We start from the raw sequence: 25,757 nt of genomic DNA on the forward strand, positions 1-25,757 counted from the left end.
TCCGATTCGAACTCGGAGAATTACGGTAATAGCCGCTCGTAGGTACTCTGGGCTCTTGTGGGCATGTTTTCAATATTTTGAAAAATCTTCACGAGTCTTCACGAACTTACCGCGTTTCCTGAGTACCTGCCATTAGCGTTACAAGCCGCTAAGAGACGTCCCGAGATCCGATGTAGCCACTACGTACATTCTACATGCTTGCCACGAGTTTTATTTATTTTTTTAACTCGGGTGAGCTCTTGAATTACCTCGTACAGTGGAACAAGCCCTTTAGACGTTAGGGTGGCACAACGGTACAGTTGCTGTCTTGCAGCACCAGATACCCGGGTTCAGTCCTGATTATGGGTGCTGTCCATATGAAGTTTGTACGTTCTCCCTGTGAACTGCATGGGTTTTCTCTGGGTGCTCCGGTTTTCTCCGGTAAGCTCCAGTTTCCTCCCACACTCCAAAAACGTACAGGTTTGTAGGTTAATTGGTTTCTGTAGATTGTAAAATGTCCCTAGGCTGTAAGATAGTGCTAATGTACGGACTTATCACTGGTCAACGTGAACTCGTTGGGCCGAAGGGCCAGTGTCCACGATGTATCTCTAAAGTTGAAAAGAGTTAGGGGCCTGTCCCACTGTACGAGGTAATTCAAGAGCTCTCCTGAGTTTAAAAAAATCAAACTCGTGGTAAGTACGTAGCGGGTATGTCGGAGCTCGTGGATGTCTCGTAGCAGGTCGTAATGCTAATGGCAGGTACTCGGGAAACGCGGTAACTCGTGAAGTTCTTTTCAGCACTGTGAAAAATGTCCACGAGAGCCCCGAGTACCTACTATTACTGAAATTCGCCTTGTTTGAATCAGGGGAAACTCGGGAGAACTCTTGAATTACCTCATACAGTGGGTCAGGCCCTTTAACTTGAAACTCAAATTTCACTGTACATTAATTGGTACATGTAACAATAAACTGACCTTGAAATCTTGAAATGATTTGTATAATTTGAAATTGTTTTGAACATTTTCAGACTTTTTTCCATAGTTCTCAACTTAAATTTCGTGTTTCTAAATATTCCAGAAAATCAGTAGCACTGGCATTTAAAAAAAGGGGAAATGCCAGAAATTTCAGCTAGGTCAGGCAGCATTTGTGGAAAGAGGTACCTGGTTGATGGTTGAAGTCTGGGACTTTTCGTCTTAACTGGGAAGGAGAGAAAATAAGTTAGTTTTGTGGCGAAGAGATGGACAAGACAAAGGGAATACGTTGGGTCGGATGAGAGGTGGGTTGCTGAGGAAGTAAGTTGTAGTGGTTATCCAGCTGATGCATTAATAGAGTAATAAAAGAGTGAGAAAATGAACTGTTCTGAGATGGAATGTGGAGCAGTACAGCACAGGAATAAACCTTTCAGACCACAATGTTTATGTCAAACATGATGCTGACTTTAACTGCTCTTCTGCCTGTACATGATCAATATCCCCCTATTCCCTGTACTTCCATGTGCCTATGTAAAAGCCTCAAATACCACTATTGAATCTGTCCCCGCCACAACCCCTGACAATGCATTCGAGGCCCCCACTGTTCTGTGTTAAAGAAAACCATGAAAGCAATTAGACAGTCAGAACACAAACAACGGAATGTAAAAGTTGCCAAATGCAAGGGCTCTTGGACATGTCCAGCAGTATTAACGCAGGAAAGGGGAAAAAAAAGCCAATAACATAAATGGATGACTTGCAGCAAAAATGGTCAGCCCTGATACAGACAGAGAATGTATGTTTGCTGAAGTGGTACAATTTGATATTGAGTCCGGAAGGCTGCAGGTCTGAAGGCTCCAGGTGGAAGATAAAGTGCTGTTCCACAAGCGTACATTGGATCTCATTACAACAGTGCAAGAGGCTACAGACAGATATGTCAGGATAGGAGCGAGATGGAGAATTAAATTAGCTAAAAGAAACTCCTCCAAATAAGCTCTGACCTACATAGACTTGGGTACATTGGTTTTGTCTTTTGCACTATTATTGTTTGTTTGTTTTTATGCATAAAGTATGTGTGTGTGCGTGTGTGTGTGTATGTGTATATATATATAACTTTGATTTATTTCTTCAATGTAGAAGATATCACACTCTGAACACTTAATGTAGTACAATATCAAAGATGGTAGTGAAAGATTGCAGCAGGATCTGGATCAATTGGCCAGGTGGGTGGAGGAATGATTGATGGGATTTAATACAGAAAAGTGTGAGGTGTTGCATTTTGGGATGTCGAACAAGGGCAGGACCTACACAGTAAATGGCAGGCCTCTGAGTAGTGTCGTAGAGCAGATGGATCCAGGAGTGCAGGTGCATGGTTCCTTGAAGGTCGAGTCGCAGGTAGATAAGGTGTTCAAAAAGGCGTTGGCAATGGCCTTCATCAGTCAGAGTATTGAGTATAGAAGTTGGGAGGTCAGGTTGCAGTTGTGTAAGATGTTGGTGAGACCGCATTTAGAATATTGTGTTCAGATGTTATAGGAAATATATTGTCAAGCTTGAAAGGGCTCAGAAAAGATTTACAAGGATGATGCCAGGACTAGAGGGTGTGAGCTATAGGGAGAGGTTGAGTAGGCTGAAGCACAGGCGGTTGAGGGGAGATCTTATAGAGGTATACAAAATCATGAGAGGCTTAGATCAGGTAGATGCACAGAGTCTTTTGTCCAGAGTTGGGGAATTGAGGACCAGAGGACATAGGTTCAAGGTGAAGGGGAAAGGATTTAATAAGAGGGGTAACTTTTTCACACCAAGGGTGGTGGGTGTATGGAACAAGCTGCCAGAGGAGGTTGTTGAGGCTGGGACTATCCCATCATTTAAGAAACAGTTAGACAGGTACATGGATAGGACAGTTTTGTAGGGATATGGACCAAGCACTGGCAAGTGGGACCAGTGTAGCTGGGACATTGTTGGCCGTGTGGGCAAGTTGGATCAAAGGGCCTGTTTCCACTGTATATCACTATGACTTTAATAGGTTGGTAAATGTGCAAGTGGATCATTTGGAAACTCTGTTTGGCTACCTGAGTGGGGGGAGGAGAAGAGATAAAAGAACATTCTTGCAATTCTTATGCTTGAATGGGGAAAGTGCCCTTGTACCCTGGGACCACACTTCCCACCACCATAAAATAATTTGTTAGATAGCAACACTCCCCTGTATCTGGAGGAATGCTGGATGCTTCTGTACGAACCGGCTGCTGAGGTCGCAGCTCGATGCCATTTGCTGCGAAACATTGTAATGTATCGATCATTCTGTGCTGAAATTGCCACATGACATCTTACACAAGGAAATCCAAAAGCACCATTCTGTGATACTTATAATAGAAGATTGTTCCTTTACAAATAGCACTAGGTCGCAAACAATACAGTTTTAAAGCCGTAAAAAATACAGCAAAGCGATACCAGCAACATCTGCCTTTTGATATTAACTGCCACGTATTATATGTCTTCATTTTTGCTGGATAACTGATATACTGTAGTTTGCCCCCTGTCTGGCAACTATCAGAGAAAATTGGCCACAATTTGCTGTCAAAGTTACAATGAAGAGAATGGTGCTTATTATTCTTTATGGGAAAACAAAACACAATAACTTCAGACAAGAGGAAAATGTATTGTTTAAATCATATATTGAAAAGTTGCTGTCTAAATTGTTTATAGTTGCCATTTTATTATCTGCCTTATTGTTAAATTGCATGAAGTTGCAGCATTTGCACAGTGGATAAAGTCTGAGGAAGGGTCTCGACCCAAAATGTCACCCATTCCTTCTCTCTAGAGATGCTGCCTGTTTTTCCTGAGTTACTCCAACTTTTTCTGACTATCTTGCGGATAGTTAAGGCTGCAACCGAGAAATTATGTTTGACCTTGAGTTTAAATAATGTATAAACAACAAGATGTGTTTTAACTACAACAAATCAATCCATCTGCATTTCCTTCAAATGTTGCTTGCCATTTAAACTTAAAAAATGTAAATTGTTAAAAAATGTAATTGTAAACTGCACCCCCGCCCACCACAGCAACACCATTGTCAAATTTGCGGATGACACTACGGTGGTGGGACTCATCTCCGGGGGGGACGAGTACGCCTACCGGGATGAGGTGGAGCAGCTGACAGTGTGGTGTGAAGAAAATAACCTGCTCCTCAACACCTTAAAGACAAAGGAATTAATAATAGTCTTTAGGAAGAATAAAACGGACATGGTACCATTGATTATCAGAGGGGACTGTGTGGAGAGGGTGGCGGATTTCCGCTTCCTGGGAATCCATATTGAGGAGGACCTGAAGTGGAGCGTGAACACCACTGCGCTGCTGAAAAAGGTCCAGAGACTGCTGCTGTCCTTTTATCGGTGCTCCATTGAGCGCATACTAACATACTGTGTATGCGTGTGGTACACCAGCTGCACAGCGGCTCAGAGGAAAGCGCTCCAGAGGGCCATTGACAATGCCCAGAGGATTGTCGGCTGCCCTCTCCTTACCTTGGAGGACTTACACAGTTCCCGCTGCATCAAAAAATCCCAGAGTATTATAAAGGACATTTCCCACCCCGGACACTCCCTGTTTGAACTGTTGCCGTCATTCAGGCAGACGGTACAGATCTACAAGGACAAGGACGAACAGACTAAAAAACAGTTTTTACCCCACTGCTATAAAAGCACTAAATGTAGCCGCCAAGGAACGCAGGGGCGATACATATTAAGGGGCTGTGGTACACTGTGAAATCGACAGAAGGATGGAGGGTTGGGTGTTTATGCGTGCTATTTTCATGATATTTATTTTAGTTGTTTATCTTTAATATTTTATCTTGTATGTATCGTTAGCTTTTAGAAATGTTTGAATGGTGCACTGACTGGCTGACATTTTTGGAATTCGTTATACATGGTTCATGTTACAATGACAATAAAGAAACTATTCTATTCTATTCTATTCTATTGAAATTGTACTCCTTACCCTGATTAAATTGTGGGCAAATGGTCAGACTTTTCTGTGGAGTAACCATTCGAATGGACTATCTTTATCTCAAGGTCTATTGATTGTTGCAAAAGAAAGTGTAAAATTAAGTAAGTGACATAGCATTCACTGAACCATTTTATACTTGGGACATTTATGTATCTGTCGTTACTATTTGCAAAAATAATTAGAATGATCATAGCCACATTTCTATTACAATCAATGACAATTATTATTTTCCAGCATTTCCCATCACACCACTTAAAACTAAATTTATTTGAATTAATTGAGATCCTTTAATTCTGTGTTTATTAAAATACTATTTATTTATTGAATCATGAATATGATTTTTCTTGATTAAATTTGTCATGGGCGCATGAGTACCTTACAGGATATCAGTGTTGATCAAATATAGGTGATACTCATTATTATGGGTACTCATCTGCCATCCCAATGATGAACAAGCCTTTCTTAAACCATTAATTGGCGTGTAGATCTGCCAGATGCTTATTACTATTATTACGCTATACTTAGTTGGGATATTTATGCATCTGTCATCATCATTTGCAAAAATAATTAGAATCATCATCGCCACATTTCCACTACTATCAATGACAATTATTATCTGTCAGAATAAAGAGGATGTCTACACATTTATTTTTTAACCCTTTACTTAAGTTTGTAGACCTCTGCCCTTTTCCTATTTGTGCACTTCTAGTAGTTGGAGACATTGTCGATAAACAGTTGAAATGAAGCATAGCAATGCAATAAATTAATGAAAAGGGAGGAAAACAACATAAAATTATTTGGTTATAGTTTTTTTTAAAATCATGCAAAACTGGTTCTTACCAGAATTTGGATAAAAACCAAAAGGTTCTGCAGCCATTGGGCAGAAGTAGATGAGGGGAAAATACCACACAAAAATAGTCCTCTTGCCTGCCCAGAGTGCATCCAATGTGCCCGAGAACTCAGGACATAGAAACATAGAAAATAGATGCAGGAGCAAGCCATTCAGCCCTTTGAACCAGCACTACCATTCCATATGATCATGGCTGATCATCCATAATCAGTATTTAAGAAGGAACTGCAGATGCTGGAAAATCGAAGGTACACAAAAAAAAGCTGGAGAAACTCAGCGGGTGCAGCAGCATCTATGGAGCGAAGGAAAAAGCCAACCTCTGAAGAAGGGTTTCGGCCCGAAACGTTGCCTTTTTCCTTCGCACCATAGATGCTGCTGCACTCGCTGAGTTTCTCCAGCTTCTTTGTGTACCATCCATAGTCAATACCCTGTTCCTGCTTTCTCCCCATATACCTTGATTCCGTTAGCCCTAAGAGCTATATCTAACTCTCTCTTAAATATATCCACTGCATCTTACTGCCTTCTGTGGCAGCGAATTCCACAGATTCACAACTCTCTGGCTGAAAAAGTTTTTCCTCATCTCGGTCCTAAATGGTCTACTCCTTGTTCATAAACTGTGACCCCTGGTTCTGGACTCACCCAACATGGGGAACATTTTTCCTGGACATGATCAACCAGTTACGAAGAGGAAAATGCCACCCAGTGGAGCCAGAAAAATTGTGTCGAATAATTAAATTCCATGTAGCCGTATTCATTCCTTGTTATTTTTCAGCCTATGTATATGTTTAAATTACTCAGTACCAATGTACATCCAGCATGATTGGTGATAATTCCAAAGTGTAAAAAGTCTGAGACCAAAGACTTGCTGTATGAAGGAAAGGATTGCACTAACTCACATGTACTTTGAAGGAGTGTATACTTATCACCAGTAAAAAGAAGAGAACTATTAAATCTAACACAAATACATCTTTTATAACCGAGTGCTGGCCCTTAACAAGAATGAATTTGAAACCACTATAGATCACAACTGCATAGAAATGGACTTTGAAACCCACATAAAACAATGCAAAAAACAGCTTGTCATGAATCTGAAATGTTAAGGATTAGCTGAAGACTAATAAAAATCACTTTGTCCATGGATAGCTGGTTTTTTGAAGTTGAATTTATCTCTTGCAGTAGTTTGAACAGGTTGTTTCAATTGAGCCAAAGCAAGGAAGTTTGGTTCATCAGTATGAGACAAATGTTTCTACTTTATGCTATCAAAAAGGATCACAGTGTACTTCAGACGTTTTCTCTTAATAGTGCCAACATGATGGATAGAAACTTGAATAACAATAGCTTATAAATGTTAAAAGGTATTCTTCATAGCGGGAGAAAACATAAATAGTTCTGTTCTTGGAATAAACTGACAACTATCTGTGTATAATGTACTCTTGACAACCACTTCTTTCCTTGTTGGACAAATCTATTTTAATACTAAGAACAAGATTACCTACCATGAACAATACGTTCTTAAATCTTCCACAAAACTGCAAGGATTCACAAATTATTGATTCCACTTCAGTGGCTAGTCTGTCAGCACACAAACAATATTCATCCATCAATCTTTGCACAAACAAGAGACTGCAGGTGCTGGAAACCGGGGCAAAAATCAAGCTTAGGCAATAAACATTGGAATAACTCAGGCAGCATCTCTGGAGAAAATGGAAAGGTGAAGTTTTGGGTCTGAAACTAACCTGAAACGACACCTAACCATTTTCTCAAGAGATGCTGCCTGACCCGCTGAGTTATTCCAGCATTTTGTATCTATCTTTGGTGTAAACCAGTATCTGCAGTCATTTCCATTTGCAAAAAACCAAGCTGTTACAGGAACTCAGTGGGGCGCATGGTATCTGTGGAGGCAAAGGGATTGTTGATGTTTTGGGTTGAGATCCTATATTAATTTTTGCTACAGATTTCAGGATCTGTAGTCACTTGTGACCTGATCAATTGTTGCATCTTCATTCAACAAGTATTTAAAAATAAATCCATTATTAATCAACAAGCATTTACAACCCTCTCTCAGATGGCACTGACATTATGTATGTCATCTGGTTTATCTTTGTCACCCTACTCAGATGCTGCCTGACCAGCATTTTCTAGTTCAGCAACCACAGGCTATTCTTTGCTGTCGACCTCTTCCTCTGAGTGATTGTATCTTGGATGCTGCTTTAACAAATAAGATGCAAGATGGTAAATTAGGTGGGGGCAATGAGTGTGTGGTGCTCTAAAGCTACAGTAGATCTTTTTGTTCATCAAAAAGTCTAGCACCTTTATAAAAAATAAATAGATGATGTTATATGTATCATCTGGATCCTCTCAATCTCATGCCATAGACAATATCTTGACGAATATTGATTTCAGATAGGTACATGCAAGTCAGCAAGACAAACTTAGAACAGTGTTCAATAGGATGGATGTAGGAAGGATTTTTCCTCCACTTTAGGTCAAGGACCAGGGATCATGGTCTCAGTATAGAGGTTGGCTAGTCAGGGTTGAGATTAGTTTGCGTTTAGTTTATTGTCACGTGTATCAAGGTACAGTGAAAAGCTTATGTTGCATGTTAACCAGTCTGTGCAAAGACAACACATGATTATAAATGTGCCATCCACAATGTACAGATACATGATAAAGGGAATAACGTGATTAACGTTTAATGCAAGATAAAGCCAGTAAAGTCCGATTGAAGATGGTCTGATGGTCTCCAAAGAGGTAGATAGTAGTTCAAGACTGCTCTTTAGTTGTTGGTAGGATGGTTCAGTTGTCTGATAACAGCTGGGAAGAAGCTGTCCCTGATTCTGAAGGTGTGCATTTTCACTCTTCTGTACCTTTTGCTCGATGTGAGAGGGGAGAAAAGGGAGTGGCCAGGGTGCGACTCATCCTTATCGAGGCAGCGTGTGATGATGTGAAATGTCTTCACCCAGAGTATGGTAAAGCTTAGGAATTACACTTTGCCTTGTGCGAAGGCTAGGGCAGCACAATATTGACTTTGTTTGGATCAGCAGGACAATGAAGGGTTAATGCAGCCTCAGAAATACTACAGCGAATATCATGCGTGATCCAGGACAATATTTATAGCTGATTCAATTAAATTACACTGCTATCAATTGCTGAGTAATTAAGTGAAGTCTGATCAAACTTAATGTACACAATTCATCTGAGACTGGATACACCACACTGTTAGATGACATGTCATGTTTTATTTATAATGAAATGCTTCATTAAATGTAGACAAACTAAAAAGAGCATCTTTTTTTGTTGCTTGATTTATTTTCTCCGTATTTATCTACTCAATGATAGGTTTAATCATTTTATTTGTTTTGTATTCAGCTCCCCCAAAATTCACAGTCGTTCCCAAGGATCAAGTAATAATTGAAGGACACACTGTTGACTTTGAATGTGTGGCTGAGGGCAATCCAACTCCAGTCATCGCCTGGACCAAAGCAGGTATTTTTATGAAGTGACCTACTGTACACAATCAAAGAGTATCACTGTATTGTAGATGTGTAAGAAAAAATTGCAGATGCTGGTTTAGACACAAAGACACAAAGATAGACACAAAATGCTAGAGTAATTGAGCGGGTGAAGCAGCATCTGTGGAGAGAAGGGATAGGTGACGTTTCGTGTCGAGACCCTTCTTCAGTCTGAAGAAGGATCTCAACCCGAAACGTTGCCCATTCCTTCTCTCCAGAGATGCTGCCTCACCCACTAAGTTACTGCAGCATTTTGTGTCTACTGTATTGTAGATGATACTTTTCAATGACTCATACTTTTATTGCAGGCTATTGTTACAATTTATGAAATTAGCAAGACTGATCATGATTACCATCAATCAAATTAATTATTTGCTGCTCAGATTTGCTGCTAAAGTGTGCACTGTCACACTTGGTGAATTTTATTGCCCCAATATGTTTTTTCAAAAAATATCTTTCTCTTAAGATTTTATTTATCTACAGAGGGCTCCGGAAAGCTTCAAAATAATACATAACCTCCATAATTTAGGTTCAGCACAAATTACACTTTTAAACGTTGCCTTAAAACTGAATGCAGAAGAGCAGTGTTTTTCAATGGAGCAGGGGGATGATAGAAAGATTGAGGATAGACACAAAATGCTGGAGTAACTCAGCAGGACAGGCAGCATCTCTGGAGCGAAGGAATGGGTGACGTTTCGGGTCGAGACCCTTCTTCAGACGAGAGTCAGGGGAAAGGGAAACGAGAGATAATAGAAGGCGATGTAGAGAGATATAGAACAAATGAATGAAAGATATGCAAAAAAATTACGATGATAAAGGAAACAGGCCATTGTTAGCATATCTTTCATTCATTTGTTCTAAATCTCTCTACATCACTGTCTAACCTCTCGTTTCCGTTTCCCCTGACTCCAGTCTGAAGGGTCTCAATCTGAAATGTCACTCATTTCGTCTCTCCAGAGATGCTGCCTCTCCCGCTGAGGTACTCCAGCATGTTTTGTCTATCTTCAGTTTAAACCAGCATATGCAGTTCCTTCCTACTTAAAAAAGATTGAAACTAGAATATTAGATGAGGATTTACATGAGGGGCCAGATTTATTTACACAGAATCTTCTTCTTGTGTATGGCGTGCACAACCTAAAGTTTTAGGACAACTTGTTCTATATGATCTTATTTGATTGAGCACACCGGGTTGATTGCATTCGTCCAAACAGGGCGACCACGTGAAGGTTGCAATCTCCCACCTTTTACACAGAATGAAATCTCTATGGGAGATCTGGAACAGAAGTTTTCTACAGTCCTTAATTATTTCAGGATAGAGGTTCAAATGCAAATGTAGTATTAACGAGTCTCCAATCCAACCAATACATGGATACTGGAATTAATTATTTGAACTGTGTTTGGGATATAATTCAACAAAAATAGATCAAAATGGTTAGCCACAAATTCTTGACACAACTTACAGGAAACAGATCAAGCTTCTGATAGATCAGAAAGGAGATTGATATATTTTAAATTACACATTTTTATGTAGTCTTATTTGTGTTGGAATTTAGGCGAAATAGGCCCTTTAGACCCCACTTGACTATTGAAAAATAGGTGGTAATTCTAAATATAATCGAAATTGCTGTCATATTAATTATTTTGCAGACTTTCTACCAACATTTATTTGCACCTGATATACTTTTAACCTTTAGAGATACAGCGCCGAAATTGGTCCTTCGGCCCAATGAGTCTGCATCGACCAGCATTTACATAAAATAATCTGATTATTAAATGCAATTTATAGGATTTTAAGATGGAAGTAACTTGCAAGTAGCCCTGAGGTGTTTAAGACACATGTGGATGTTTTGATTGGCATTATATATTACTTTAATACTTAGATGTTCAGTTACTAATTTCATGGATGTCAATACACGGTGGATATGGGTTTTCAATGGAAATATATTTATTTTTATTCAATGAGGAGGATGACTTAATGGAGATGAGATTTGGAATTTCAGAATCAGAATGCTGAGGCATTTCTTAGGGAGATACAACGTGGCAACAGGCCCTTTGGCCCAACTTGGCCACATCAGCCAACATGTCTCAGCTACACTAGCCCCACCTGCCTGCACTTTTCCCATATTCCTCTAAACCTGTCCTCACCATGGACCTGTCTAATTGTTTTTTAAACTTTGCAATAGTCACTGCGTCCATTGCCTCCAATACCTCCTGTGGCAGGTCATTCCATACACCCACCACCCTTTGTGTGCAAATGTTACTGCTCAGAATCCATTTTAAATATTTTCTCCTTCACCTTAAACCTATGTCCTCTGGTCCTCGATTCCCCTTCTCAGGACAACCCAGGTATCCACCTGATCTATTCCTCTCATGATTTTATACACCCCTATAAGATTTGTTCACTGGTGCTTCAGAATATTGCCCTTATCATGAAAATTATTTAAAAATAGAGAACTATTGACTAAGAACCCACATTTCATTTAACTGGGAGAGCAGTACTGTAACAGGCATGAACATTGCTACCTTGCATTTCAGTGGATTTGGATTTTTGCAAACGGTATTAAGAGATATGTACCACACTAGCCAGGCAAAGGATTACCACCACATTGAGAGGATCGTGATTGACTATATTTGAAGATTTTGATAATATTGCTAATATGGTGAGATTAAAAATTTCTAAGAAAATTGTTTCAACGGGCTTCAGAAAACGTTCGATAATCAGTACATCAATTGTTATTTCAGGAGATGGTAATTGTCTTGTGGAAGGGAATAGGAAGTTGCAATATGGAAACGGGCAGGAGAGAGGTTGAGAATGACTGGTGGGATATTTAAGATATGGGAAAAAATTACAAAAGCACAAGGCGGTTAACAGTGATTCAACACACAGGCACGTGAAATCATGCACTAATTGCATTAAAGATGAATGGGACTAGTTTCTGATAAAATCTATATTACTAAATCTCTGATCTTGACCGCTTTTGGCCCACTGTGCTGCGATTTCCGACAGAACGCCGCCACCTACGGCCGTCATTTTTGGCCACCACGCTCAGAGCCCCCCTCCGCCTTACAGGTGCGGAGGATTTTTCCCATCGATGAACAATCAGAGATATATTAATGTTTTTTTTTTTAATCACCATTCTCTCTGCTGCCCCTGCTGGAGGGCGGGGGAGGGACTATAAAGCCAGGAAGTGGTGTGCCTCACTTAGTCTCTGCAAGATGGATGAAGCCAAGGGTCATGTCTCTCTGAGCTCTGAATAATACTGAACAAATGTCTACACAACTGTGAGTACCCTTAATGTGGTTTGAAAATGAAAATATGGTTTGTTTGAAGTAAAAAGGCACTGCCTGCAAATAGTTGTTTGGGTGCTTTGGCTGGAAGTTGAAAGGCACTACTTACTGCAAATGGTGGCTTGGGAGCTTTGGTTTCAAGTTGAAAGGCACTACTTACTGCAAATGATGGCTTGGGAGCTTTGGCTTGAAGTTGAAACGCACTACTTACTGCACATGGTGGCTTGGGTGTTTTGACTTGAATTTGAAAGGCACTACTTACTGAAAATGGTGGCTTGGGAGCGTTGGCTTGAAGTTGAAAGGCACTACTTGCTGCAAATGGTGGCTTGGGTGCATTGGCTTGGGTGCATTAGCGAAGTTGAAAGGCACTACTTACTGCAAATGGTGGCTTGGGAGCTTTGGCTTGAAGTTGAAAGCGCGACTCTCATCAGCAGCGGCCTCTGCAGCCCGTCTGCGTTTTTATTATTTTTTGTCTATGTTTTTATGTAGTTTTTGTTATTTTTTGTTGGGGTATGTGTGTGGGGGGGTGGGAGGGAGGGGGTAACTTTCAAATCTCTCCCTGCACGGGAGACCCGACCTTTTCTTTGTCGGGTCTCCGTTGTCGTTGGGGCCGCAACGTGGAGCGGCCTCCAACAGGAAGACCGGGGGCTCCAGTGCCGACTACTCACCGTCGCGGAGCTGGCCGAGTCCGGAGCGGGTGGAGCTGTGGTGGAGTGCTGCTGCGGCCCGACCACTGGAGATTCGGAGGCTGCAACTGCGGGTCTGGCGGACGGCGGCACCGGGAGCCCGCGGGTCCCTGGAGGGAGACCGCTTTTCAGGGCTCCCGCAACGGCAACTTCTCCCGCCCGAGTTGCGGGGTTGAGGAGGTCCTGGAGCGGGGCCTTACAGCACCGCCCCGCGCGGCTTGGAATGGCCGTGGGACTCTGCGAGCGCACGCCGGGGGCTCTAACAACTAGACCCGGTGTGCGACCCTGCATCACCCGGCGTGGCTTTAATGGCCGCGGGACAATCGCCATCGTCAGCCGGGGGCTTTGACTTTGACTCTGACATCGGGGGGGGGGGGGGGGGGGGGGGGGGGGGGGGAGGGACTATAAAGCCCAGGAAGTGGTGTGCCTCACTTAGTCTCTGCAAGATGGATGAAGCCAAGGGTCATGTCTCTCTGAGCTCTGAATAATACTGAACAAATGTCTACACAACTGTGAGTACCCTTAATGTGGTTTGACAATGAAAATATGGTTTGTTTGAAGTAAAAGGCACTGCCTGCAAATGGTTGTTTGGGTGCTTTGGCTTGAAGTTGAAAGGCACTACTTACTGCAAATGGTGGCTTGGGTGTTTTGGCTTGAAGTTGAAAGGCACTACTTACTGCAACTGGTGGCGGGTGATTTGGCTTGAAGTTGAAAGGCACTACTTACTGCAAATGGCAGCTTGGGTGCTTTGGCTTGAAGTTAAAAGGCACTACTGCAAATGTACTTACTTCCTGTTTGCACTGTATATTGATTTAAGATAAAATGCTACCACTTACGGCTGTGATTTTTGGCCATCTTACTCAGTCCCCCCCCCCCCCCCCCCCCCCCCCCCCCCCCCCCTCCTCCGCTGAGCAGGTGCAGAGAACTCTTCCCATCAATTAAAAATAAAATTGTTATTAGTGTTTAAAAAATTTTTGAGAATCTCTCTCCTGTCAATCACGCCCTGAAAGCCACACCTTTTCAGGTGGGAGGGGTTATAAAACCCGGAAATGTGGGTGTGGCTCAGTCTCTACATGATGGGGGAGGGAGAGGTCATGACTGTCTGAGCTGTGAATCAACTGAACACACTGAATGTCTACTGAACTGTGAGTTTGGTGTTTTGTGTGGTTTTATGGTGGTTTCACCCTGCATGAAATGGTATGAAGCTGCATTTGAATTTGGTGGCCTTCGACCCTGCTTGAAGTGGTATGAAAGTGCACTGAATTTTGTGGGCTTGCACCCTGAATTCAAGTGCAGTATGAAACTGCACTTGAATTTGGTGGCCTTGCACCCTGCTCATAGTGGTAAGAAACTGCACTTGAATTTGGTGGCCTTGGAATTTCAAGGAATAGTCAATTTCAAGGAATAGTCATGAGTCAACTGCCAGCCCACCAGCCGTGAGTTAGCTGCCAGCAGATCAGGCTTGAGGGATTGACCTGCCACCCCAAGAACCCATACCAGCACTCCAGAAAGCCCCCCCACTGGCCACCAATATTGGAATTAGTGGAGAGGCGGAATATTGCGTCAGGGGACCAGTCCTCCCGTGTGAACATGGGACCCAACGGGTCCCACTTAGTCTAGTAATAATTGAAATTGATGAGAGCCAAAGTAATTGCAAGCTTGTGCAATTAATCAAAACAATGAATAAACATGGTCTTTATTAAGTAATTTGTATCAGATCAACAGACCTACATGTGGCCAACTACAGTACATTTACTTTGAGGTACAGGACCTCAGGTGGGATAACTGTCATTTGAAATTGTTCTCCAGACTCATCAACACAACACCGCACTTCGTAGGATTCGTTTTTGTGTGAGGTTGAGGAAATTTGGCTTTCCTTTGTGTATCAGAGTGATTTAATTAGCCAAGTAATTAGATTAGCAGGATGATCCAAATGAGATATTTGAAATCATAAATGATTTGACAAAGTTGGTACAGCAAAGCTATTTCCTCTGTCAGGGGAATACAGAACAAGGAAGCATAATTTTAACACTAGTGCCATGCTAAATCAATTGTGAATTCTAAGAAAAAAGATTTCTTATGAGAACATTAATTATGTACATTAAGAATTTTCACCATCAGAAGGCTGTGAAATTGGGTCATATAAGTTTCAGGACTAGAGATGGGTATCATTTTATTTCATAATATTTATGGATAAAAGGCAATTAAATGTAATTGAGGCAGATGAGCTATGATCTAATCTCATGGCAGATCATGTCTGCAAAGTCAAGGGTCACATTCGGTTCAGCCACACCATGTGTGGAAGGTTTGATAAGGTCTATTTTTCTTGCTAGTGGATGCAAACAAGGAAGATATATCCAGTTCTTCAGACAACTTTGATAGTCATTAGTGAGCAGAATACAATGGAATCATGGAACTGCACATTCTGATTTACAGAAAAAAAGACACAAAATGCTGGAGGCAGCATCTCTGGGGAATAAATGGATAGATGGTGTTTCAGGTCAGGGCTCTTCTTCGTAGATGCTCTCTGACCTGCTGGGTTACTCCAGCACTTCGTGTCTTCGTGGAATCATGTTACTTGAAATTCCTTACAACTGTCTCAATTTTTTATAAACAGGTTTACCTTTCACATTATTTAAATGCAGCAGGTGTGCAATGCTAAGCATATTACTTGTCTGAATAGCAACGCATTTGCAATTATCTTTAATTTTGCTCTATGTTGTGATTTATTACAATCTTTATGTCAATGACACAAATGGAGCAAAGTACCAGATCAATCCATAACATACTGTAATTGGAAAAGTGCTTCGTATTTAGAGATTTCAATATATGACTAACTGAAATTTTCTCATAATGATAAATAAAAACTTTGCAATCTTGCATCCCTAGACATGCAGGTTTATAAGTTAATTGGCCTCTGTAAACATTGCCCCAGATGTGTAGGGAATGGATGGGAAAGTGGGATAACATAGTATGAACGGGTGTCCACTGGTCGGCATGAACTCTGTGGGCAGAAGGGCCTGTTTCCATGGAGTATCTCTAAGCTAAACAAAACTAAACTAAGCTTTCTGCTTTCAGGAGGCCAGCTCCCCAATGACAGAAGACACGCAGTGCTACCAACGGGAACACTGAGGATTGTTGAAGTAGCCGCCCATCATCAGGGTCAATATGAATGCCAGGCTATCAATGTTGTTCAAGTTAAACGAGTTCGAGTGCAGCTAAAGGTACAACCCAAAGGTACAGAACTATTCATATGCTTTATTGACATTTGAAGGTATGATATCGACATAAAACTAACTGATGTTCACGTGTTTAAATAGTCATTTTGACAATATAATCTGTTATTACATGTAACCAGTCTGAAAATATGTCACAAAAACGTTCAGAACACATTTGCCTTTCAGGTTGTGTCATTATTTCCCAATAATATTCCCATACAGAGAAAGGTTGAACAAGTTAGGGCTTTATTCTTTGGAGTGCAGAAGGTTAAGGGGGGACCTGATAGAGGTCTTTAAAATGATGAGAGGGATAGACAGAGTTGACGTGGATAAGCTTTTCCCACTGAGAGGAGGGAAGATGCAAACAAGGGAACATGACTTGAGAATTAAGGGACTGAAGTTTAGGGGTAACATGAGGGGGAACTTCTTTACTCAGAGAGTGGTGGCTGTGTGGAATGAGCTTCCAATGAAGGTGGTGGAGGCAGGTTCGTTTTTATCATTTAAAAATAAATTGGATAGTTATATCGACGAGAAAGGAATGGAGGGTTATGGTCTGAGAGCAGGTATATGGGACTAGGGGAGAATACGTGTCCGGCACGGACCAGAAGGGTCGAGATGGCCTGTTTCCGTGCTGTAATTGTTATATGGTTATAAGTATTTCCCATAAATCCCATATTTCCCATTATTTCCCGTGTCAATCCTCGGCTGCCATACATTCTTTAATTCTCCACATTATGACATGAGCGTGGTGTTTGTACAAAGTTCCAAATTCACAAGCAAGTTTTTTTTTCCAACAGAAAATTGTGCTGATGTCAGCATGCCAGATCTGCTGCATTCACAATTTCCTATTTTAAATGGCTGGAGAATTAGAATAAAAAACCTGGGAATGCTGACTTGCACAACATTTTAGGGGAGAGGGAAACCTCATAGGTCTTGTTCTCTTGAGCAAACATTATGGTGGGCTGCGATCTTTCAATATTAGAAATATTACATTTTTGTGATGGTGTTAATTCTGGCTAAATTGGAGAGGCCATGACACTAAAATTGAGTGAAAGGCTTCTGGGCTGCTGGACCATTTGGTCAATTTAACCGTGCCTTCTGCAGAAATAGGACAAGCTGCAGAATGGTGCCAGTTTGTCTAGAGCCTAGATAAGAGCTGCAGAAAGAGATTGAAACATCTGCAGATCCTGACAATTAGGTGCAAATTGCATGGAATGGATTGGATGAATGCAAACCAGACATACACATTGTACATATTGTTACAAAGCTTTACTTTGCTAGACGTTGATTGGATTAAGTGTTGAGCCTTGTCTGGGTTTCTTGAATATCTGGGCAAATGTTGCTATGTTTGCTTTCTTTCAGAAGCTCTGTTTGAATACATTGTATTTGTTACTGTATTATTGGGTTACTGAAATGTCTATCATAGAAACATAGAAAATAGGTACAGGAGGAGGCCATTCGGCCCTTTGAGCCAGCACCACCAAATCCCTTGATTCCACCAGCCCCTGGAGCTCTATATCTAACTCTCTCTTAAATCCACCCAGTGATTTGGCCTCCACTGCCCTCTGTGGCAGGGAATTCCACAAATTCACAACTCTCTGGGTGAAAATGTTTTTTCTCACATCAGTCTTAAATGGCCTCCCCTTTATTCTAAGACTGTGGGCCCTGGTTCTGGACTCACCCAACATTGGGAACATTTTTCCTGCATCTAGCTTGTCCAGTCCTTTTATCATTTTATATGTTTCTATAAGAATCCACCTCAACCTTCTAAACTCCAGTGAATACGATCCTAGTCTTTTTGATCTTTCCTCATATGACAGTTCCACCATCCCAGGATTCAATCTCGTGAACCTACGCTGCACTGCCTCAATCACAAGGATGTCCTTCCTCAAATTAGGAGACCAAAACTGTACACAATACTCTAGATGTGGTCTTACCAGAGCCCCATACAACTGCAGAAGAACCTCTCTACTCCTATACTGAAATCCTCTTGTTATGAAGGCCAACATTCCATTAGCTTTCTTCATTGCCTGCTGCACCTGCACGCCAACTTTCAGTTTCTGGTGTACAAGGAAACCCAGGTCTCGCTGTACCTCCCTCTTACCTAACCTAACCCTATTGAGATAATAATGTGGCCCCTTCTTTTTGCCACCAAATTGGATAACCACATTTATCTATATACTGCATCTGCCACACATCTGCCCACACACTGTCCAGGTCACCCTGCAACCTCCTAACATCCTCTTCGCAGCTCACACTGCCACCCAGCTTTGTGTCATCTGCAAACTTGCTCCTAATTCCCTCTTCCAAAACATTAATATATATGGTAAGCAGATGGTTTGGGGTGGATGATATTTTAAACATTGATGAGATAGCTATAAAAACAAACAACCCTTTGATGCTCTAGTGCTCAATGTGAGGCGTGGTGAAATTAAGTAAGTTCCATGTGCTTAATTCCTCATTGCAGTTAGATAAACTCTGAGTAATAGTGTTTTCCTTTTACTTTATCTGGAAAGGAAAGGGATCAATAAAATAATTCCCATTTCTGATTAAATTTCAGTAACTTTTGCTGGGATGTTCAAATATTTATAAATCAGTTGAACATGTTTGGCAATTGTATCTCCTGTTTAATATTTGTCCTTAACACTTCCACAAGACATTGAAAGATCATTTCTGTTAGTGAAAATGCATAGCACCATAATTCACTGCAGTCAGACATGGCGTGTCAAAAGAATTGGAGAAATCAGAATCGTTTTGAAATTAACATTGATTAACATTGATGATTTTGGAAATAATGGAACAGAAGTTAAAAAAAAAATTCTTGCTGTAATCACAAAATTGTCATTTATTGAACTTGATTACCCTGTGGGAGCTATTTAAAGTTAGATGAATGCTAGATTTGATGTAACTATGGGAAAATCAATGCTATTTCTCCTTCTGTCTGAAGTTCTAATGAGCTATTATTAATTGCAATCAGTGATACCAGTGTTTACTGACGTGCCAAAGGATGTCACTGCAGAGGTTGGTCAGGATGTAAAGATAACTTGCAGTGCTCAAGGTGAACCACATCCCACAATCACCTGGACCAAGGTAAGGGGAAAATAGAATTGAATAAACTTACTCTTACTGTTGGAATAATGGAGAACCAAGAAACAGTGGATGCCGGTTTAAATGAGAAAACACAAAGTGCTGGAGTAATTCAGCAGTTACTCTAGGGAACATGGATAGGTGATGTTTTGGATTGGAATCTTTCTTCCATCTGAAGGTGGATCCCGACCTGAAACGTTACCTATCCGTGTTCTCCACTGAGTTAATCCAGCGCATCGTGTTTTCTTCTGTAGGAATAATGGAATGTTTCTTGATCTTTTCATCTTAACACTGTGATCTTTATGTTGACCAGGATATGAATGACATTGGAATGTCACCCTAAATAATCCTGCAAATAATATTTTACAATTTAACACCTAAGAATAGAAGCAACTGGCCCTATTTGACTTCTGTAAAATTTTAAATTCTGATGTATCTGGCCTCAATTCAAGATCACTTTGAGTAACTCTAATTAAATTGTAAATGTACTAAATAGCAAAACTTAATCAGAAATCTGTTTATTAGCTGTGTTATTTTGGGGGAGCAAAATTCTACTCTGCCATACAATCAGAAAAACAGATTTTGTAAACATTAAATTGTAGTAATTTGATGGAAACTTTTAGGATGTGCACATTTTGCACCAATCTTCAACTATTCTTGATAGATAGATTCTTGATTAGTACGGGTGTCAGGGTTATGGGGAGAAGGCAGGAGAATGGGATTATGGAGGAGAGATAGATCAGTCATGATTGAATGGCAGAGTAGACTTGATGGGACGAATGACCTAATTCTGCTCCTGTTTCCTAATTCAAGTTAAAATCTCTTACAGTATTTAAAGATTTTATTTTCTACTATTCTTTGTATTTTATAGTTCTTACATTTAAAATAGCCTCAAAGGTGAGTCCCAACTCCCCATGACCTCCTTAAGAGTATTGTTAAGTAGGCTTTCAGTGGAGTGCCAGAGAATAACAGATAGATGTATCTGTGTTTTTCCCATTGGAAATAAAAGTCCCCAGATTCATTCCGCAGAAGAATCAGAGCCATATGATCCTATATGGTGTGCACATCTATCACACACCAGATTTCAAGTTCAAAGTATCAAAAGTATTCACAAACAGAAAGGATTTATTCTGGCTTAAACCCAGAAATTTACAAGCGCTTGCCAGTTTACAAACTTGCCTCCCCATAGACCAATTAAACTTTGACTGAGCTCAAGTCTTACTTGGACAATTTCTCCACAGGGAGAACATGACTGGTGGCCTGAAAGCAGCAGACAACTTTAATTGCTAATTGCAATTATGCATCAGATTCGAATCATTCATGAACAATGTTGTAGAGATCTGCTCGGAGATTAAAATATCTCGTAACAGAATATTTTTTTTAGCAGTCTCCCAGCCAAGCAAATGAGAAGGGGCAGAGACAGAGACAGAGAGAGAGAGACAGAGACACAGAGAGGGGGAAGAGGGATGGGGGGTGGAGAGGAGGAGAATAGGGAGGGTGGATGAGGGTGGAAAGGTGGGGAGGAGGGGAGGAGAGAGAGGGTGAGAGTGAGGGGGAGAGAGAGGGGGTGCTGAGAGGGGGGTGAGGGGGGAGAGATAGGGAGTAGGGAGGGTGGAGGGAAGAGGGTAGGGGGTGTGGAGGGGGAGTGGGTTTAGGGGAGAGAGGGTGGAGGAGGGGATGGAGGGAGAGAGAGAGAGGGGGAGGGGGGGGATGAAAGATAGAATGAGAGAGGGGAGGAGAGAGGGGGAGAGAGAGAATGTGCTGAGGGGGAGAGGTGCGGAGCAGGGAGGGAGAGGGAGGGTGGAGGGAAGGAGGTAGGGGCGTGCGGAGGGGAGGGGGGTTTAGTGGAGGGATGATGGGGGAGGGGAGGAGAAGGAGGAGGGGGGGAGGGAGAGGAGAGGGGGTGGAGGAGGAGGGGGGGGAGGAGAGGAGGGGGGGAGGAGAGGGTGGGAGGGGGGGGGAGGGGGGGAGGGGGAGGAAGGGGGGGAGAGGAGGGGGGGGGAGGAGAGAGGGAGGAGAGAGGAGGGGAGAGAGAGAGAGGGAGAGAGACAGAGAGAGACAGAGAGAAAGAGAGAGAGAGAGAGAAAGAGAGAGGGATAGGGAGAGACTGTGCCTTTTTACTTCAACCCAAACCCCCTAAACAACCATTTGCAGGCAGTGATTTTTCCCTCAAACTAACCATATTTTCATTGTCTAACCACATTATGGGTACTCACAGCTGTGGAGACATTTGTTCACTGTCATTCAGAGCTCTGATTGAGGCACACCACTTGCAAAGACTGATTGAGGCACACCACTTCCTGGTTTTATAGTCCCTCCCCCTCCCTCCAGCAGGGGCAGCAGAGAAAATGGGGAATTTTGTAAAAACATTAATATCTCTGTCATTTTTCATCGACGGGAAACATCCTCGGCACACATGCAGCAGAGGGGGGCTCTGAGTGAGGTGGCCAAAAATGACAGGCGTAGGTGGTGGTGCTCTCTCGGAAATCGCAGCACAGAAGGCCAAAGCGGTCAAGAACAGAGATTTAGTACGGGATACTGAGTTGGATGATCAGCCATGATCATATTGAATGGCGGTGCAGGCTCGAAGGGCCGAATGGCCTACTCCTGCACCTAATTTCTATGTTTCTAATATAGAAGATAAAGCAAAAATTGATAAAGGACCTTTTACATCCATTTTAACGTGCCTCTAAGCACCTAACAGGCAGAATAGTAGTTTCTACAGGTGGTCTATTAATTGGAGTATGGAAAGAAAGGCACTTGTCAACATTACTGCTATAGATTAATTGCATTTTACTTCGGAGTCACGCGAGTGACTACGTGAAGAACCCCGCTAGGCCGCATGGGTGTCATATCGCTACACGCATTGCAATGAGTCACAGCAGGGGGAGGACGTCCCCTTTAGCGGCAGAATCAAAAAGCCGACAACAGCAGGTAAGGGACTCTGCGTTTTTCCAACTTACCTTGCAGGTGGAAAAATGGACAGAGCGACTAGAAGGAAGGCTGCGAAAAAGCTGGAGGGGGAGAACCGCGGAGTTGCGGGCAGCCGACGGCACGCCAATCTCCCAAAGTGGGATCAGCTGTGCCCGACTTCGCTCCCGCACCGGCAAAATCCACTCCTCGGCCGGGCGGGAAAGCGAAGCTAAAGACGAATCGAATGCCAGATTCAGACGAGTCTGACTTTGAGCAGCCGCGAGCGGCCAGTGCCTGTGAGCACCGGGGCCGGTTGGAGCGGCTGCAGGATGACAAGCAGCCAGGAGCAGCCAGTGCCCGAGAGCATTGGAGCCGGTTGGACCGACTGCAGGACGAGGAACAGCCGCGAGCTGCCAGTGCCCGTGAGTACTGGGGCCGGTTGGAGCGGTTGCAGGATAACGAGCAGCCGGGAGCGGCCAGTGCCCGAGAGCATTGGAGCCGGTTGGACCGGCTGCAGGAATTGGAGCAGCCGCGAGTGGCCTATGCCCGAGAGCATAAGAGCCAGTTGGAGCGGCTGCTGGAGGAGATCCTCCAAAGTGGCAGACCCCGGGAGACGGAGGCTAGCCACAGTGGCCAATCAATAAGCCCCACAGCGGTACCCCTTGTGGGGCTGCATAGTGTCTCTTCCTCATCAGAGGAGAACACGGAGGATCAATTCTGGGCTGACCCTGAACAGGGCAGGGAACAACATATCCCCAGTAAGCCTGGGGTGAAAGAAAATATGCTGGACATGGTAACCCAGTTCTTCCAACCAGACCAAACCGGGGAAGACCTGGAGCCTAAGATAGCGGCTTGCATTGATTACATGTCCTTTAATCAATTACAGACACAGGCTCTATCAGACACCATGGCACGGCATTTACCTCCAGGTAACTACAAGTCATTACATGTTCCGAGTGTAAACCAGTGTTGTAACAATGTTGTTAAACAATGTTAAACAATGTTGTAGAGATCTGCTCGGAGATTAAAATATCTCGTAACAGAATATTTTTTTTAGCAGTCTCCCAGCCAAGCAAATGAGAAGGGGCAGAGACAGAGACAGAGAGAGAGAGAGACAGAGACACAGAGAGGGGGAAGAGGGATGGGGGGTGGAGAGGAGGAGAATAGGGAGGGTGGATGAGGGTGGAAAGGTGGGGAGGAGGGGAGGAGAGAGAGGGTGAGAGTGAGGGGGAGAGAGAGGGGGGCTGAGAGGGGGGGGAGGGGGGGAGAGATAGGGAGTAGGGAGGGTGGAGGGAAGAGGGTAGGGGGTGTGGAGGGGAGTGGGTTTAGGGGAGAGAGGGTGGAGGAGGGGATGGAGGGGAGAGAGAGAGAGGGGGGGGGGGGGAGGAGAGAGGGGAGGAGAGAGGGGGAGAGAGAGAGAATGTGCTGAGGGGGAGAGGTGCGGAGCAGGGAGGGAGAGGGAGGGTGGAGGGAAGGAGGTAGGGGCGTGCGGAGGGGGAGGGGGGTTTAGGGGGAGGGATGATGGGGGAGGGGAGGAGAAGGAGGAGGGGGGAGGGAGAGGAGAGGGGGGAGGAGGAGGGGGGGAGGAGGAGGGAGGGGGGGGGGGAGGGTGGGGGGGGAGAGGAGGGGGAGAGGAGAGGGGGGGAGAGAGGAGAGGGGGGGGAGAGAGAGAGAGAGAGAGGAGAGAGAGAGAGAGAAAGGGAGAGAGACAATTAGGGAGAGAGAGAGAGAGAAAGAGAGAGGGATAGGGAGAGACTGTGCCTTTTTACTTCAACCCAAACCCCCTAAACAACCATTTGCAGGCAGTGATTTTTCCCTCAAACTAACCATATTTTCATTGTCTAACCATATTATGGGTACTCACAGCTGTGGAGACATTTGTTCACTGTCATTCAGAGCTCTGATTGAGGCACACCACTTGCAAAGACTGATTGAGGCACACCACTTCCTGGTTTTATAGTCCCTCCCCCTCCCTCCAGCAGGGGCAGCAGAGAAAATGGGGAATTTTGTAAAAACATTAATATCTCTGTCATTTTTCATCGACGGGAAACATCCTCGGCACACATGCAGCAGAGGGGGGCTCTGAGTGAGGTGGCCAAAAATGACAGGCGTAGGTGGTGGTGCTCTCTCGGAAATCGCAGCACAGAAGGCCAAAGCGGTCAAGAACAGAGATTTAGTACGGGATACTGAGTTGGATGATCAGCCATGATCATATTGAATGGCGGTGCAGGCTCGAAGGGCCGAATGGCCTACTCCTGCACCTAATTTCTATGTTTCTAATATAGAAGATAAAGCAAAAATTGATATAGGACCTTTTACATCCATTTTAACGTGCCTCTAAGCACCTAACAGGCAGAATAGCAGTTTCTACAGGTGGTCTATTAATTGGAGTATGGAAAGAAAGGCACTTGTCAACATTACTGCTATAGATTAATTGCATTTTACTTCGGAGTCACGTGAGTGACTACGTGAAGAACCCCGCTAGGACGCATGCATGTCATATCGCTACACGCATTGCAATGAGTCACAGCAGGGGGAGGACGTCCCCTTTAGCGGCAGAATCAAAAAGCCGACAACAGCAGGTAAGGGACTGCGTTTTTCCAACTTACCTTGCAGGTGGAAAAATGGACAGAGTGACTAGAAGGAAGGCTGCGAAAAAGCTGGAGGGGGAGAACCGCGGAGTTGCGGGCAGCCAGCAGCAACAGCAGCAGCCGACGGCACGGGAATCTCCCGAAGTGGAATCAGTTGTGCCCGACTTCGCTCCCGCACCGGCAAAATCCAATCCTCGGCCGGGCGGGAAAGCGAAGCTAAAGACGAATCGAATGCCAGATTCAGACGAGTCTGACTTTGAGCAGCCGCGAACGGCCAGTGCCTGTGAGCACCGGGGCCGGTTGGAGCGGCTGCAGGATAACAAGCAGCCAGGAGCGGCCAGTGCCCGAGAGCATTGGAGCCGGTTGGACCGACTGCAGGATGAGGAACAGCCGCGAGCGGCCAGTGCCCGTGAGTACCGGGGCCGGTTGGAGCGGTTGCAGGATAACGAGCAGCCGGGAGCGGCCAGTGCCCGAGAGCATAAGAGCCAGTTGGACCGGCTGCAGGAATTGGAGCAGCCGCGAGTGGCCTATGCCCGAGAGCATAAGAGCCAGTTGGAGCGGCTGCTGGAGGAGATCCTCCAAAGTGGCAGACCCCGGGAGACGGAGGCTAGCCACAGTGGGCAATCAATAAGCCCCACAGCGGTACCCCTTGTGGGGCTGCATAGTG

At 43.6% G+C, this 25,757-nt stretch overlaps 1 protein-coding gene across 3 annotated transcripts in view; it reads left to right on the forward strand.

The window, feature by feature from the left end:
• Nucleotides 1-25,757, forward strand: part of LOC129696308 (peroxidasin homolog) — a 481,759-nt gene that overhangs the window by 353,250 nt on the left and 102,752 nt on the right. For all 3 annotated transcript variants that reach the window (XM_055634092.1, XM_055634091.1, XM_055634090.1), the window contains 3 exons: nucleotides 9,165-9,281; nucleotides 16,360-16,518; nucleotides 19,477-19,589. In XM_055634092.1, the coding sequence (XP_055490067.1) occupies nucleotides 9,165-9,281; nucleotides 16,360-16,518; nucleotides 19,477-19,589 (389 nt within the window). The remainder of the gene's footprint in view (nucleotides 1-9,164; nucleotides 9,282-16,359; nucleotides 16,519-19,476; nucleotides 19,590-25,757) is intronic.

Source organism: Leucoraja erinacea, chromosome 4, assembly GCF_028641065.1.
Source record: "Leucoraja erinacea ecotype New England chromosome 4, Leri_hhj_1, whole genome shotgun sequence".
NCBI lineage: Eukaryota > Metazoa > Chordata > Chondrichthyes > Rajiformes > Rajidae > Leucoraja > Leucoraja erinaceus.